Below are 15,982 nucleotides of genomic sequence, written 5' to 3' on the forward strand. Positions count from 1 at the left end.
GTTCAACTTCCAGGACTGAGTGGACCATGGTGGAGTCTCAAACAAGTCCTAGTTCAAATGTCCCCTTATCCTCGTCTTCCTATTCAGCTTTGCTGTTCACATCAGAGGCCTCAGATTCAGGCTCCTCAGAAGCAGCCACGATGGTTTGCAAGGCAGTGGTGAGGTCTCTACCAAGAGTGCTTAGTAAAGTCAGCAGGTCTGTGGCTCAGCACTGGATCAACTATTGGCTTTCCTGGTCTTCTGGTATGCCTGTTGGCAATTCCTTTGCTTTCATACACTGCTGCTGCGGATCCCCATTGTACTCATTGTCTTGCACACCCTATGCAATTTGCTCATATATGTCCACATTTCTATGGCAAGCCTGCTGTAGCTAGGTTTGTACAGCCTCTTCTCCTCTCAGGTCCAGGAGATCCAATATTTTCTGTCTACTCCAAGCCAATGTGTTTCTGGATTGTGCAGGCTGAAGAATCAGTCAATTGGACTGTTGCACATAACTGCGTAGAGCTGCTAGATATTCTTGCTAATCTGGACAATCAGGAAAAGGCATTTCAAAAATTTGCAGGGCTTTTAAGGCAGAGAGGTCTTTCAGTCAGTGTAACCCCTGGACTGTGGAGTTCACAACTGTGACATCTGCTTCAAGCTATTTGGGTAGGCAGTATTACTTTGTAGGCATAATAGAGAGCTTATCACACTGGGAGACAAATGTAGGCAGAACATGCACAAATAGGTTGACACAAGGTGGCTTATGGATACTTAACTTTGTAGTGTTGACCAGGTCTGAGAATCAATGGAGGGAAAATTATATTGATTTTAAGCTTTGGCTTCTTTTTAAGTCATTTTAATGGGACAGAGAGGCTGTTTTATCAAAATATGTGGGGGTAATAAATGCTTTTCAGAAGGCTGCAAGCTGCTTCAGTTTCTGCTTAAGGTAGCTTCAATTTTCCTAACTGCATGATCTTGAGAAAGTAATCATCTATAGATGGTAAGATGATATCTTTGCTTTGAGGCTACTGCTGTATCTACTTTAGAAATAGTCATCATGCTGGCTTTGGAACTTTTGTAGAATTTTATCTGCTGGCTGAGTGTCCTTTCTCTTATCAGGATTCTCCCAGTCTGCTATTATAACATCTTCAAAGGAAGAATGTAAAGACAGTGCACACTCCTTTTTTTTTTGATAGTGAGGATTTGCCTGTTGATTTCTTTTCTTCCTCTTTGTCTGGTTGAATGGCTATTATATTGATATTTTTAAATGTAGACATTGTATCAAAGGGCTCTGTAGGAAAACAATCTCTCTTGTTGATCCTGGCCTGACTGATCAACCTCTGATTCAGAGAACTGGCCTTTATCAGTGGAGCACGTAGAGGAACTGAGGTTTTGCAAAAGATGTCTCATCCTTACTTTTTATGACTTTTGTAAAGTTTATGAGGAACAAAAGAATGCAAATGATAGTTCTTTTTCTGTTAGCACTAAATTTGGGAACACACATTTCTTCTGTTTCATTAATAGAACAAGCCCAAGCTGCTACTTTATCATTATCAAACAGGCTGAGGTATTTTGTGATAGCATTTTTTAAAAGGCCGCCTCATTTGGAAAATAAGTGACATGGGCAAAATGCTTCTCTATTATCTAACGAAGAGTGTACCCAACCAAACAGGAAAGTGAAGTTAGATCTATACTTACCTATATGCAAACTTAGGTTGAGAAAGCAGCAGATACATCTGAACTTACTACAACTATGAAATCCAAGTTGGGGAAATACTCTGGGATCACTGTTCTTGTCCAGTTACATTAAAATGATAAACTTAAAAACAACAAATAGTCTGGTAGCATTTTAAAGACTAACAAAACATGTAGATGGTATCATGAGCTTTCGTGGGCACATGAAAGCTCATGATACCATCTACATGTTTTGTTAGTCTTTAAAATGCTATCAGACTATTTGTTGTTTTTTAAGTTTATCCTGTTCAGACTGTAAGAAGGAAATAGCAACTAATATAGCGAAAGCAAGAGTGAGTTTGAAGGTGATGGATAAGATCTGGAAAAGTAAAGCGATTAGCTTAGGAACAAAGCTAAGCATCTTGAAACGTGTGTATTTAGGAGCATGTTGTATGGATGTGAGACATGGGTGATAATGAAAGATTCTAAGAGAAAGATACTGGCGTTCGAGAGGAGTTGTTCTAGAAAGATCCTGAGAATAGAATGGATTCAGGTCATCAATGAGGAATTATATAGGAAGGTACAGCCAAAAGAAAACGTACTGCAGAAGGTTATACAACGGAAGTTACAGCTATTCGGGCATATCTGCAGAATGAATGATGAGCAAAAAGTCAAGACCCTGGGTATTCGGCATAATGGATGGTCCGAATAGGAGAGGCAGACCTCACAGAGAATGGGGAGATGATATAGTAGATTGATGCGGAGCTATTCTACAGAAACGAAGCCACTTCGCACTGGACAGGGAAAGATGGAAAGAAATAGTGAGGCAGGCATCAGACACCAACAGGTCTTGAGCCCATGGTTGTTGATGACCAGTCTCCCATATCCCGCCTGTAGGAGCCAACCCTCTCCTTCCCCTCCTGCCTGCAGGATCATGCCGGGGCAGGCCCCTTACCATGCCTGCCTCCGTGAGAGTCTAGAGGTTCCCTTGAGAACTCTACTGGGTATCTGCTGTACAATGGCCTCTTTAAAGCAAAACTTTGGCTTTGCACACAACACATATCCATTTTCTTTACGGAGACCATCGCTGTATGCTAACAGATTTTGGTTAGGTGTAACATAATGCATTTCCTGTAACATGTACCCATATAACTTTTCGTTATAGCAGGAACAGCAGCCAGCTCTAGGGTTGCCAGGTGTCCAGTATTGACCCGGACAGTCCAGTATTTGCACCTCCTGTCCGGTAAAAAAATTTCAGAAAATACTGGACACCTAAAATGTCTGGTATTTTCTGATTTTTTACTGGCCAGGAGGCGAAAATACCAGATTATCGGGGTCAATACCAGACACCTGGTAACCCTAAGCAACCGGGCCCAGCCCGCTCGCTTTCTCCCTCCCTGGATCTGGTTCTGCAGGGGAACTGTCTGGTCCGGAGCAGGGAGAGACGGCAGAGAAGATGGCCGTCGTAGTGTTGCAAACAGCTGTCTCTCAGAAAGTCATACCTAGGGCGTACTAAGCATGTGTAGTGCAACTGAGCATGCTCAGTAAAAGCTGTTGTTGCTGTTACCCTCATTCTGCGGCTACACTGGCAGCCTGTTAAGAAAGGCAAAGCCCAGCCCCTGTTCTTAAAGGGGCCATGATGGGTTTTTTGCTCAACAACTTTGATCTCCCCCAGGCCTTTTTTTCCCCCCCTTCGAACAGAATTTTTTTCCCCAGTGGTTTTTTTTTGGGGGGAGGGGGAAGGGATCGGTATTTTTGGTTAAACCATCTGGCAATCCTAGCCAGCTCACTGCGTACTCCAACTGTGTATTCACTGCCTACACAAACTGTCTGCCTGGCGCAAGTGTCAAGGGAAGATATGTTCAAGGAACAAATGGACTGGATGAATACGCTCTTAGAAGAGATGCTAGCCGAGTGCCAGGACAAGTTCACGTCAAGAACAGCAGAAGAGAGCGCGCAGGGAGTTGCAGGCAAGGCAACAGGATAGTATCTTTGCCTCCCTTGTAACAGTAATGGAGCATCTGGCTGCTTGCTTGAAGAACAAGTCCACTCAACCCTAGAACCCTGTTCCACACTGTGCATAACAACTTTCCCTCCTCTCCCAGTTCTACAGACTACACTCCCAAAGGTCCCAGGACATGGGAGGAGGAGAACTCAAGGGCACTCAAGGGCAGTGTTAACCTCCAGGACCTAGGAAGGCAAAAGGCTGTCCTTCTCATGTTTCTGAGCTTGCCCCTCCCCCTTTCAGGTTCCCACCCTGGACTTCTATTATTTCCCTGCTGTATTCCCTACATAAAAAAGCATGATTTTTGAACAACAATCTCTTTCTTCATTGATTGTACTGCAGTGGTAGAGTGGGGGATTACAGGAAAACAATTGAATGCAGGAGCACTTCATTGAGAGCAATGTGCATGAGTCTTAAAACTGGCAATTCATAAAACTTTCCTTCAAAGCCTCTCTGATTTCCACTGTCCCATTCTGTGCTCTCCTTATCGTCCTGGTATCTGGCTGGTCAAAATCTCTGGCTAGGCACTCAGCCCTCCACCCGGCCAGATAACCTTCTCCCTCACCCTTGCAAAGATTATGGAACACACAAAGGCTGACACCACAAAGGAAATGTTGCATATGCTGAGGTCCAACCTAGTCATGAGACTCTAAACCTTCCCTTTAAACATCCATTGCATGGTAGGTGATGATTGGTGGTGTTCTGTTATTTTCCTGTTTTACTTCCTTGCAAGCCCTACAAGGAAAATAAAAGAACATAAAGGCTTGAACTAGCACATAACAGTTAGTAAAAGCTAGAGAAATCTGCAAACACAGAGAGTCCGACTAAGGCCATGCAGTGGAAAAAGGAAGTAGGATGCACCAGCCTATACTACCTCTTAAGCCCTCAGCATGGAGTGCAAGATGCACACCTGTGCATGTGCAGACCAATGGACACTGCTTGTTAGCAGTTCCACATTCAGATGCATGGTGCATGTGTGTTATACACACGAAACACACTTGGGGTCAGCACACAATGAACAAGAGCTTCAGAGTGCACCACTCAGACTCTGTCGGGAAGCTCAACCCCTTAAAGGCACAGTCCGCAGTACCATATACACACTGCATTTATATTAAGCATTTTAAAAATATATTAATGTGCCATTGCGGGAATCAGATACAGCTATAACAGGATCTCTGAACTTCATTCAACTCACATTTACTTTCTTCTATTTAAATAATGTTTCAGTTTTTGCAGAAGGTCTGTAAAGATTTACACTGGCTACATGATTTTGGGAACTGTGCCATCTTATACTTGCCGCAGCAATTTCATTCCACTATGCAACAGGGCCTGGTCATAAGGAACTTTAGTTGTTCCCCATTCAGATATTTGGCCAATAATAATCTACCAGATGGAATATTGGGAAACAAACAGCTTGAAGTCCTGTGGCACCTTATAGACCAGCGGTTCTCAAACTTTTTGGGCTCCGGAGCCCTTTACATGCGTAAAAATTTATGCGGAGCCCCAGCGGTGTGTGTTAATTGCATCAGTTCAAAGTGATTCTCAATTATGCTTTTGAAGGCTTTTCAGTTTGTCAACTTCACGGAGCCCCTGGAGATGTCTCGTGGAGCCCTGGAGCTCTCTGGAGCACAGTTCGAGAAACACTGTTATAGACTGACAGATTTATTGGAGCATAAACTTATGTGGGGAAAGACCCACTTTCTCAGATGCATCTGACAAAGTGGGTATTTGCCCACGAAAGCTTATACTCCAAAAAATCTGTTAGTGAGTCTATAAGGATCCACGGGACTTCTCATTGTTTATGTGGATTCAGACACAGCTACCCCTCGCTTATTTCTTGTATATTCCTTATCCTGGGAAGTACTTGCTGATGGACTCATTGATCAAACCTGAACAGGACCTCCTCAGCCAAGAAACCCCTCTTCCTAGGCCATGATTACATACATAAAAACTTACCCCCAAGATCCTTTTAATGCAGAGACTAGTATTCCAATATAATGGTGTTAATATCAGCATAATTTACTCCCATATAGGAAGAGAAATAAGCAATTGTTATATAAGCACCTTTATACCAAAATAACTCCATCCCTACTAGGGATTATACTGGCATAAAATTTCATTAAAAAATTACATTCCTAATTGAAACAGTTATACCAATACAAAACTTGCATGTAGGACAGGCCTTGTAAGCAACAGCAGTGTAAAACCAGTGCCAGTTTAGTAGCCTAACAAGAGCAGAGGGAATGCAAAAAGGGGAAATCAAACAGGAGATAGGGAATGGGAATCCATACTATTGGAAGGAGGAACAATGGAAACAGAGGGGGAAAAAAAGAGACAAAACACAAGACATAGAATAGAAAGGAAGGGCCGGGGACTTACATATAAGTATTCAAGGGGGAGGGAAAGGACAAGCAAATAGAGCTATGGAGCTACAGAGAGAGACAGAGAGCGAGAGAAAGGAAAGAAAAATAATAAAAATTAGCTAAATATTTAATGCCATGCTAGGAATTGTGTTTGAAGTGTCTTTCAGCTACTGCTCCAATTACATAAAGTCATCATTGATTACATCTGTAGGAATAATGGATTAATATCTAACATCTTTGCATTAAAATGTTCGAATCTCCTCCAAAAATGCTGATTGCCATTTCATAGATTGTAACTTGAAGCAAGTGGCGTAGAAAAGATTTTCATATGTAGCTAGGTAAAAATGACGGTAAAGCTTTCTGTCTTATTCAGTAATTTGAGTTCTACAACCAGAAAAAAAAATTTGAGTGTGATACAGTTAAAATTAAGTCACATTTCTATCTGAAGATGCTTTTACCCACAGCTGTTTGGGGCAATACCTAAGTTGACTATGAGAAAGATATTAGCAGGAAAAAAAAGTTCTTTTTTAGTTTAGCAGTTTAAGTTTTTCCAGTTACAGATTAACACAGCTATCCCTCTGAAACTCTATTTTTTAGTATGTACCTCTTGGGTTGTGGGGAGAGAAGCAACCCTAAAAAGGCTCTAAACTGCTGACCCAGTACTACAACCCTACCATATGCATAGTCTCCTGATGCTGTCCTCAATCTGGTGAAGGAAAACAGTTCAGCCAAAATTATATTTTGACAAATTCCACATGAGATGTGGAGTAGAAAAGAGGTAGCAGTGGAAATGATAACCAGTCATTCATTGTAATGATATTACTAATAAGTAATGAGTGATTTATTTTACTTTTTCAGTCCCATGATCTTTCTGTAGAGTATCTTCTGAGCACTGAAGTGCTTTTCCACCAATTGGGATATACCCAAACTAAAGACACTGACTTTCCTGACTCAATTTATCACCACAAAATATATTTTATTGGCCTTATCGTTGCAAAATATTCTTCATAACTTTCATGAATTCTAACATGAAAAAATTTCATGAAAAACCAAATCAAAGTCCATAAGCACGTATTACATTTTCTTATAATCTGAACTAACACTGCATTAATGTGTCTTCCAGAAATTCTCACAAGCCACCAAAGACACAAGGTCTGATTCTCTGAAGACTCTTCTGTAATAATGTGATGGTCTGATAAAAATATCTTATCTTTTAACACCACAGCTGGTGCAACCAACGCATTGTACTTACCAAGGAGGATAAATGTGGACAATATCCTGTGGACCTCCCTTGAGGTGAGCTGCTGTTTCCTTTGTAAAAAGAACTTTTAATCTGGTCTCAGTATCAATGACATCAACTTCAGAGGAGCTGTCAGCAGGCAGCTGTCCCAGCTGCTGGCAGAGAGCAACTTGCTTAGCACATTCCTCATGCACCTCTAAGATCTTCACAATTAATACACCAGATTTGCCTCCTGAAAATTAAGCAAAATGACAATAAAATAAAATAAAATAAAAAGTCAGGAAGATGTGTTCTACAGATCAGAGTAGGGCCATAAAAAATCAACATCCCATTTCCAGTCTCCTCTCATTTATTTTTGACAAAGCAATCTGGATGTGTTAAGCAAAGCGAAATAATAGAACACCAAGTTATGAACCTCCCGGGTTAAAAAAAAAATCACATGGTCACAAAACATTCTATAGAGATGTCATGAAATGAACGAAACATGGAAGTCACTGTCTAGCAATATAAGGATGACAGCACCAAACACTGTGTTTTTAAAAAATGAAAAAGAACCCACTAAGTTTGAAATTACTACTCTGCCTTTTAATGTTGTCTAACTTTCAATTCCTCACTTCTTTTGTCCTTTTTATGGCCAAATCCTGTCTTGTTCTTTTACAGGGAAGGGGATCTTCCCCAGCAATGGGGGTAGATAGGTATATAGTTATTGTGTGTCCAATATCCTGCCACTAATATAGTCCATAGCCCTTAATAGTACCAACGCTCTCTCAATACCCCATACAAAATTATTACAAAGGAGAACTTGGGAGATGGACAACTCTGTGGGAGCTGATACATGTGGGGAGCTGGCTTAAAAGCCTGTTTCCTATGTGTACCAGCTCTTGCCTGCGCCCCTCACCATCCGCACTGCTACCTTTCTATCAGAGGCAGTACCTTTGCAGGAGGGAGGCAGGCAGCTTTGTGTGATCCGGTTCTCAAGGACACTGGCTCCCACCTCCCACCCCCTCTTTGCTGCCTCTGACATGTTGACATCCTTCAAGCATACTCTCTGTATCAACTGGTTCCCCCCCCCCAGCACTGTTTCTGCTATCAGAGGCAATGGAAGGCGTGGGGGGGGAGGAGAGGGGGAATGAAACATGACAGGCCCAGGTTTGCTGCAAGCAGAGGCTACTCCACATGCCATGGAGCAGCCTGGCTCAGTCCTTGCTCACATCGCGTCCAAGATGTACCCCGGCTGTGTGCCTGGTTCTTACTACATGTAAATTGCTGAGCTACAGCGGGGGAAGCTCCCAGACCCAGTGTGAGCTGGGACTGAGTACTTCCCTTATCGACTAATCATGCAGTTGATACAAATTGTACTACTCAATTAGCCAATTACCCGCCTTTTAGCACCCTTAGTATCTTTTTAGGTATTGAAATTAGGCTGACTGGTCTATAGTTTCCTGGTTCTTCCTTGTTCACCTTTTTAAAGATAGGCAGTGTGTTCTCCCTTCTCCAAGTCTTCTGGAACCATTCTTGTCCTCCAGAAATTCTCTAAGATATTTGCTAATGGTTCCTTGTTTGCTTCATCTAGTTCCTTATGTACCCTAGGTCCAGGATGAATTTCACCAGTCTCTGCTGACTGGAATAAATCCAACTTACCTAAATATTCTTTTAGTCTGTTCTTTCCTTATTTTGACTTGCATTCCTTCCCCCGTGGTTATCAATATGTTGGGTGTTTAGTCATCAATAGCCAGTTTAGTGAAGACTGAATAATAGCAGACATTAAGCACCTCACCTGTCCCGCTCAGTAGTCATTTTACTCTTGATCCTCATGTGTATAAAGAACCTTTTGTTATTGCCTTGCATATCCCCTTCTAAGTCTAACTCATTTACTGACTTAACCTTTCTGATTTTATGTCTACATACTTGTAATGTTCTTTTATACTCTTTATCAATTTAACCATGTTTCCACTTTTTGTAGGATTCCTTTTTGATTCTCAGGTCATTAAAGAGCTCCTGATGAATCCATATTGGCTTCTTACAAGTTTTCAGATTCTTCCTTGCAGTTGTGCCTTTAATATTGTTTCCTTGAGGAACTGCCAGGTCTCCTTCTGTCCTTTTTCCCTTAGATTTTCTTCCCATGAGACCTTACCTACCAGTTCTTTGAGTTTGTTAAAGCCCAATAACTTTATCCTACTGGTCTCACATCTTCCTTTCCTTAGAATCATTTCCTATCTTTTCAAACAAATGTCCTGATGTATTCCAAGAATTGACTCGAGATTTCTTGTTTTGCTCTATTACAGGGGCGGCCAACCCGTGGCTCCTGATGGAACTGGAACAGAACACAGAACCACTCAGGTCAGCCGCTCTCATGGCCCCCAGCACACTACGTCATATCCTGCACGTACAGGCCGGATCGCACACAGCGTCTCACAGCCTGCACATGCTAGCAGCCAGCTGCTGAGCGCAGGCAGCTGCAGTGGCGAAGGCTCCAGGTGCAGCGGCAGCACCAGCAGTGGCTCTGGGACCTGGGCATAAGGTTAGTGGGGGAAGGGGATTGGGTTAGAGCATGGAAGGGAGGTGTCTGGCTCTAGGAAAGGGGAGATGAGGAGAGGGGAAAGGAGGGGGTGCTCATAGTGTGCCAGCTGCTCAGCGCACATGCCCCAGCGCCTGGAGGGAGACACGTGGCTGTAGTGGTAGCAGCGCTGGGACCCGAGAATTAGATTAGAGCGGGGGAAGGTGCCTGGCTCTAGTCTGGGTTAGGGGAGGCTAGTCTGGGTTAGGGCAGAGGGTTGGGTTCGTGGTAGGGAGGGTGCACGTGGCATCCCAGCAAGCACATCTCAAGGCTGGCTGCTCAGTACACGCGCCCCAGCGCCTGGAGGGAGATATGTGCGGCCGTAGTGGCAGCTCCGCCACCAGGACCTGAGAATTAGGTTAGAGCGGTGGAGGGGGGGAGGGATTGGTATAAGGGGGGCCGGTGCCTGGCTTGGGGGGAGGGGGAGATTGGTTTGGGGGGGTGCCTGCCTCTGGGGAAGGGGAGGGGTATTGGGTTGGGGAGGTGCCTGGCTCTGGGGGAGGGAAAGGGGATTGGGTTAGAGCAGGCAGGGTGCCTAGGGAAGGGGAGGGGAAGAGCAGCCAGTGCACTTCCTGAGACCCAGGATCCCCAGGTACTAGCCCCAGCTGTCTCTGTCCCCTCCTCCTGGCCAGACCACCCCATGAGTACCCTGCCCCAGCACCCAGCCCCGTGCCCCCACCAGCACAGTTGGGGCCACATTACTGAGTGTTGGGGGGGGATATGGAGCAGTTGGTTTTTTGCATCTCACTTGTGTGGCCCCGACTGACTTTTCGGTGGGTCAGTGACTCCTGACTCAAAACAGGTTCCCCGCCCTTCTCATAAATAAAGACAATGCTGAAACATTTAGCGTTTGACGTAATACTTTATATAAAAATGAAGCCTGGCCAACAAGCTCCCAATTGGGGCCAAGCCCCCATCTTAGTGCAGCATAACACAACACTCCTAGCCCCCCCAGACCTCAAATCTGAGCCTATCATACACTGGAACCCCATGTCCTGAGCCTCTCATGTTTCCAAACTCCTGCACCCCCACATCTCCAGTCGTCTGCCACAACACTCCAACACCATCCACACACTGCAAATCTGTGTCCTGAGCCCATCATACTCCCAGCCTCCCTGCCCTGAGCCCCTCCCAGCCTCCCTGCCCTGAGCCCCTCCCAGCCCAAAGTCCTGCACCCTCACAGCCACAAGCCTGTGGCTTTCTCAGCACTGCAATCCTCCACCTGACCCCGACACTCTCCAACCTGGAGCCCCCTCCCTGAGCCAGCATCCTCTTCTCTACTTCTTCCTGCACTCAAATTCCCTCCCAGAGCTTGTACCTCTCACCCCTCCCCAGTGCTTTTTTGTGAGCCACAATAGCAGTGGAGAAGGCATGAAGAGCCAGGGCAAAGGCAAAGACCCAGGGAAAAGCTGTTAAACAAACAACAACAAAAGCAGTGCCCTGGGACGTTTGTACCAGCACCTATTTTCCCCCAGCGCGATGCTTTGCTTCCCCTCCCCCCCCCCCCCCCAACAACTTTGCCCCAGCTCTTCATGCTGTTTCCACTGCTATTGTGGTTCTTTGGCCACCCCTGCTCTATTACTTTTCCAACAGATGCCTGGGTAGCTATACAGGCAGTCCCCGAGTTACGCGGATCCGACTTATGTCGGATCCGCAGTTACGAACGGGGCCCTCTCCCTGGTCTCCAGCAGACCAGGGAGAGGAAGCAAAGCAGCGGAGCACGCGGGCAGTGGACAGCCCAGACGCGTCTGGGCTGTCTGCTGCCCGCGTGTTCCGCTGCTTTGCTCCCCGTCCCCCTGGTCTGCAGACCAGGGGGACAGGGAGCAAAGCAGAGCAAAGCCGCGGAGCCCGAGGGCAGCAGGACAGCCACGGCGCGTCTGGGCTGTCCCGCTGCCCCCGTGCTCCGCGGCTTTGCTCCAGACGCCTGTGGTACAGCAGCTGGGGCACTGCCGGTTGGTCCTGTAGCGCCGCTCTGGGCGCTACTGGACCAACCCGGCAGCACCCTAGCTGCTCTGCCCCAGGAGTCCTGATTCAGCCACTGCTGGTCAGTTTCAGGAGGAGCTACTGGACCAACCCAGCAGCACCCCAGCTGCTCTGCCCCAGGTATCCCCAAGTCAGCCGCTGCTGAAACTGACCAGTGTCTGACTACAGGAAGCCCCTGCCACCGGGCTTCCTGGAATCAGCCGCTGATCAGTTTCAGCAGCAGCTGACTTGGGGATGACTGGGGTTCTTAAGTTGAATCTGTATGTAAGTCAGAACTGGCATCCAGATTCAGCCGCTGTTGAAACTGATCAGTTTCAGCAGCGGCTGAATCTGGACGCCAGTTCCAACTTACATACAGATTCAACTTAAGAACAAACCTACAGTCCCTATCTTGTACGTAACCTGGGGACTGCCTGTACATATTTCTGTTGTCTTAGAAATGTCTCAACCACCTATGAGGGTTTACAGAAGACTCTTACCAGAGCATCACCCCTATTTTTACACTTTTAGTACCCAGAGACTCTCAGCTGGTCCGCCTCGCACCACCTTCTGCGCTTCAGCACAAATGAATATACCCTTTATGTATTATGAAATCCCTTCTCCCTCTTTACCCTGCCTGCTTCTTCTGAACAAGCTATAGCCCTGAATACAAAATTTTCCAGTCATGAGATTTATCCCACTCACTCTCTGTGATATCAACCAAATCATAACTTAGCTTATGGACTTCCAGTGCTTCTTGTCTATTCCCCATGCTCCTTGCTTTGGTGTATAGACATCCAAAAATGTCCAAAAACCTTGTTGAGACATTTCTAAGACAACTTTTCAAATATATCAAAATGCTTTGTTTCAGTTTTCATTTCAGAACATTTTTTTAACCAAAAGCAGCAGATTTCTATGAAACAATTTGCTTTCAACAAATCAACGTTTTCTGATGAAAAACATTGTCAGAATTTCCCATCGGTTCTACCCAGGAGACCCGAGTTCTGTACCCAGATTGGCTGTAGGCCTGTTGGATCATCTTGAGCAAGCCACTTCAGTTCTTACCGCCTCATTCCCCACACACTTTTTTTTTTCTACAGCACTTGGAGATCTACTGATTAAAAGTGCTATTCAAGAACTGGATTTTATTACTATTATTATTATTACATTTCTTTCTCCTCAACTTCCTCCTCATGCTCTCAAGACACATTATTAGGTGACAAGCTAACCTCAAGAGTTGTCTAAAACAACTGAGTTTGGTTAATGAACAAGTTTCTAATAAACCAATGAAGCTAAAGTTTGGACAGGTTTTTAGCGCCTAAAAACAAACTTTAAATTATTCAAACTCATAAACTAACATGAGAATATTCACACTTTTGTGAATTAAATTTTAGTACTATTTGTGATACTTAGCTAACTCTAAAAAATCTGGCATTCATAAACCAGTTTTCCTGACAATAAAAACTCTGACTTTAAAATAATTTTATATTTACCTAACCCTAATCCTACCCCACAACTTAGTTTTTAGAATACATGAATATTTGAGTCTCTCAAATTAATATACAAATGCACAAATATAACCAAACTTTTTTAAAATTAAAAAAAGGAATAACTAAGGCCAATCTGGCATTTAAAATATCTATCTCTAATAAATGAAGTTTTACCATTTTGACCATACAGCAGCTCATTAAGACAGCCGATCTAGCAGTACATTAACAGTTCTTCAAAAATTGCGATAAGATGGGATGATGATCTGACATGGTGAAACACACTGGATTCTGTTTTTTAATAATAATCATGAAAATGAGTCAGATCTGAAAATACAAAAATGTTCTTAAATGTATTCTTAACTTTATATGAAACCTTAGAAAAGCCAAGGGAAACCCCACTCCCACTATTCTCTCTGGTTGTTCTTCAGTCTGAAAACTGAAACAAGACAGAGTTAATATTGTACAGGGAAGAACATTTCCTCACCAAAAGAAATGTGTAATGAGCTACTTCAGAATCCTAATGAAGTCTAGCACATGGCAAAAATATAAAGTGCACAGAACCACAACATATTTGTTTATTTATATGCTTACAGATAGTTAAATTTAATTACACAAACTGTGTTCTTAGTGAGAACGCTCTCTCAAACAACAGGAAAAAACAGGCTGGATTGCTGACAAAAGATTAAACGGGAAAGTACACAATGCAGCTTTAATGTTTAATTGATTTGGTTCTTGGATTTTTATACCAATTAAATCATAAAAAGAGTGTGCTAGTTCTTAAGGGTGTGTGTATTGGTGAGGAGGCAGACTGGACATTTGCAATTTCAGCAGCTTTCAGTTTGGTTGTTTGCATGAGGATATTACTTGCAGTGTTTTCCTTTCTACGTTGGATAATCTACGGAAATTCTTGTCAACTTCCTAAATACTTTATTTTACATTATCCCACTGCCAAGGCAGAATTAATTTTTTCCCTACAGTGATGCAGAATCTAGAGAAAGCATGGTAAGTTGGTACCAATTCTGCAGCGCAAGAAGGCAGGTTTCTTAGAACTAGCCAACCATTTATGTTAAATAAACGAAGGTTACTCACTTTGTGCAGTAACTGGAGTTCTTCAAGATGGTGTCCCAGTGGATGCTCCATGCTTGGTCTTGGTGTCGCCCCAGTGCACCAAGATCAGAGATTTTGCAGCAGTCCCTGCTAGGCCATGCATGCGCAGCACGAGCCAGCGAACACCGTGTCAGTCTGCACCGTGCATCCATGACCCAAACCCTCCAGTTCCTTCTCTACCCCAGAAGCCCCAGGACTGAAGTGGGGGGGAGGGGAGAGGCGGGGAGGAGAGAAGAGGGTAAGTCGTGGAGCATCCACAGGAACACCCTCTTGAAGAACTGCAGTTACTGCACAAGGTGAGTAACCTTTGTTGCTTCTTCAAGAGGCCCCGTGGTGATTAACAAGCAGTTTTGCCTATTGCTGGCTGCAGCTTTGGAAAGTTATGGTAAGCAGATGATAGTACTGCTGAGTCCACTGCAGTGTCACCTGCATAGGAAAGCAGATAGTGCTTGGCAAAGGTAAGCTGCAATGCCCAAGTGGCTGCCTTGCAAATGTCCATTCGTGGCACGTTGCTTAGGTACACTGTGGAAGCGGATATGGCCCTGGTGGAATGAGCTGTGAAGCACAATGGTGGCTGTAGGCCCTTGAGCATGTAAGTGGTTTTTATACAGTCTGTAATCTCTGTTTCGATATGGGGTGTCCCTTCACTCGATCTGCAAAGGTGAGGAATAGGCAAGGTGATTGTTTGAAGGGTCTAGTTCTTTCTAGATAAAAAGACAATGCACGCTGAAAATCGAGGGTGTGCATGGCAGACTCAAAAGAGTTTGCATGTGGCTTTGGGAAGTACACAGGTAGGTTTAGCGTTTCGTTTATATGGAATGATAATGGAAACTTTGGTAGGTATTTAAGATGTGTACAAAGGGTAACCCTATCACTATGGAATATTGTGAAGGGTGGGTCGGCCATGAGTGCGGCTATGTCACCAACACAGCAGGCCAACATGACAGTGAGTAGGAATGCAACCTTCATGGGAAGGTGTGAAAAGGAGTAAGAGGCGAGGGGCTTGAAGGGCAGCTTGGTCAAGGCGCATAGCACTAGCCTGAGATCCCAGGCAGGTACCGGTAGTATGATATTGGGATGTGAAAGATGCAAACCTTTGAGAAACCTTTTGGTGATAGGGATAGAAATGTAGCCGTGTTAGTCTAGTGTAGCTGAAACAAAATACAGGACTATGTAGCACTTTAAAGACTAACAAGATGGTTTATTAGATGATGAGCTTTCGTGGGCCTGACCCACTTCCTCAGATCAAATAGTGGAAGAAAATAGTCACAGCCATATATACCAAAGGATACAATTAAAAAAAATGAACACATAGGAAAAGGACAAATCACATTTCAGAACAGAAGGGGGATACGGGTGGGGGGGAAGGAAGGTGAATGCCTGTGAGTTAATGATACTAAGAGGTGGGGAAGGGTAGATGTCTGTGAGTTAATAGTATTAGAGGTGATAATTGGGGAAGCTATCTTTGTAATGGGTAAGATAGCTGGGGTCTTTGTTCAGCCCACTGCGGAGAGTGTCAAATTTTAGCATGAATGCCAGTTCAGAGGATTCCCTTTCAAGTGCAGATTTGAATGTCTTCTGAAGTAGGATGCAGGTGAGTAG

The 15,982-nt window shown here is 44.2% G+C and overlaps 1 protein-coding gene across 1 annotated transcript in view; it reads right to left on the reverse strand.

The window, feature by feature from the left end:
* The window catches only part of SPIDR (scaffold protein involved in DNA repair), a 353,411-nt gene that overhangs the window by 170,420 nt on the left and 167,009 nt on the right, over window positions 1–15,982 (reverse strand). The window contains exon 8 of the mRNA XM_075920729.2: window positions 7,277–7,496. Within this exon, the coding sequence (XP_075776844.2) occupies window positions 7,277–7,496 (220 nt within the window). The remainder of the gene's footprint in view (window positions 1–7,276; window positions 7,497–15,982) is intronic.

Source organism: Pelodiscus sinensis, chromosome 2 (genome assembly GCF_052426305.1).
Source record: "Pelodiscus sinensis isolate ZL-2025 chromosome 2, ASM5242630v1, whole genome shotgun sequence".
In the NCBI taxonomy this organism is placed as follows: Eukaryota; Metazoa; Chordata; order Testudines; family Trionychidae; genus Pelodiscus; species Pelodiscus sinensis.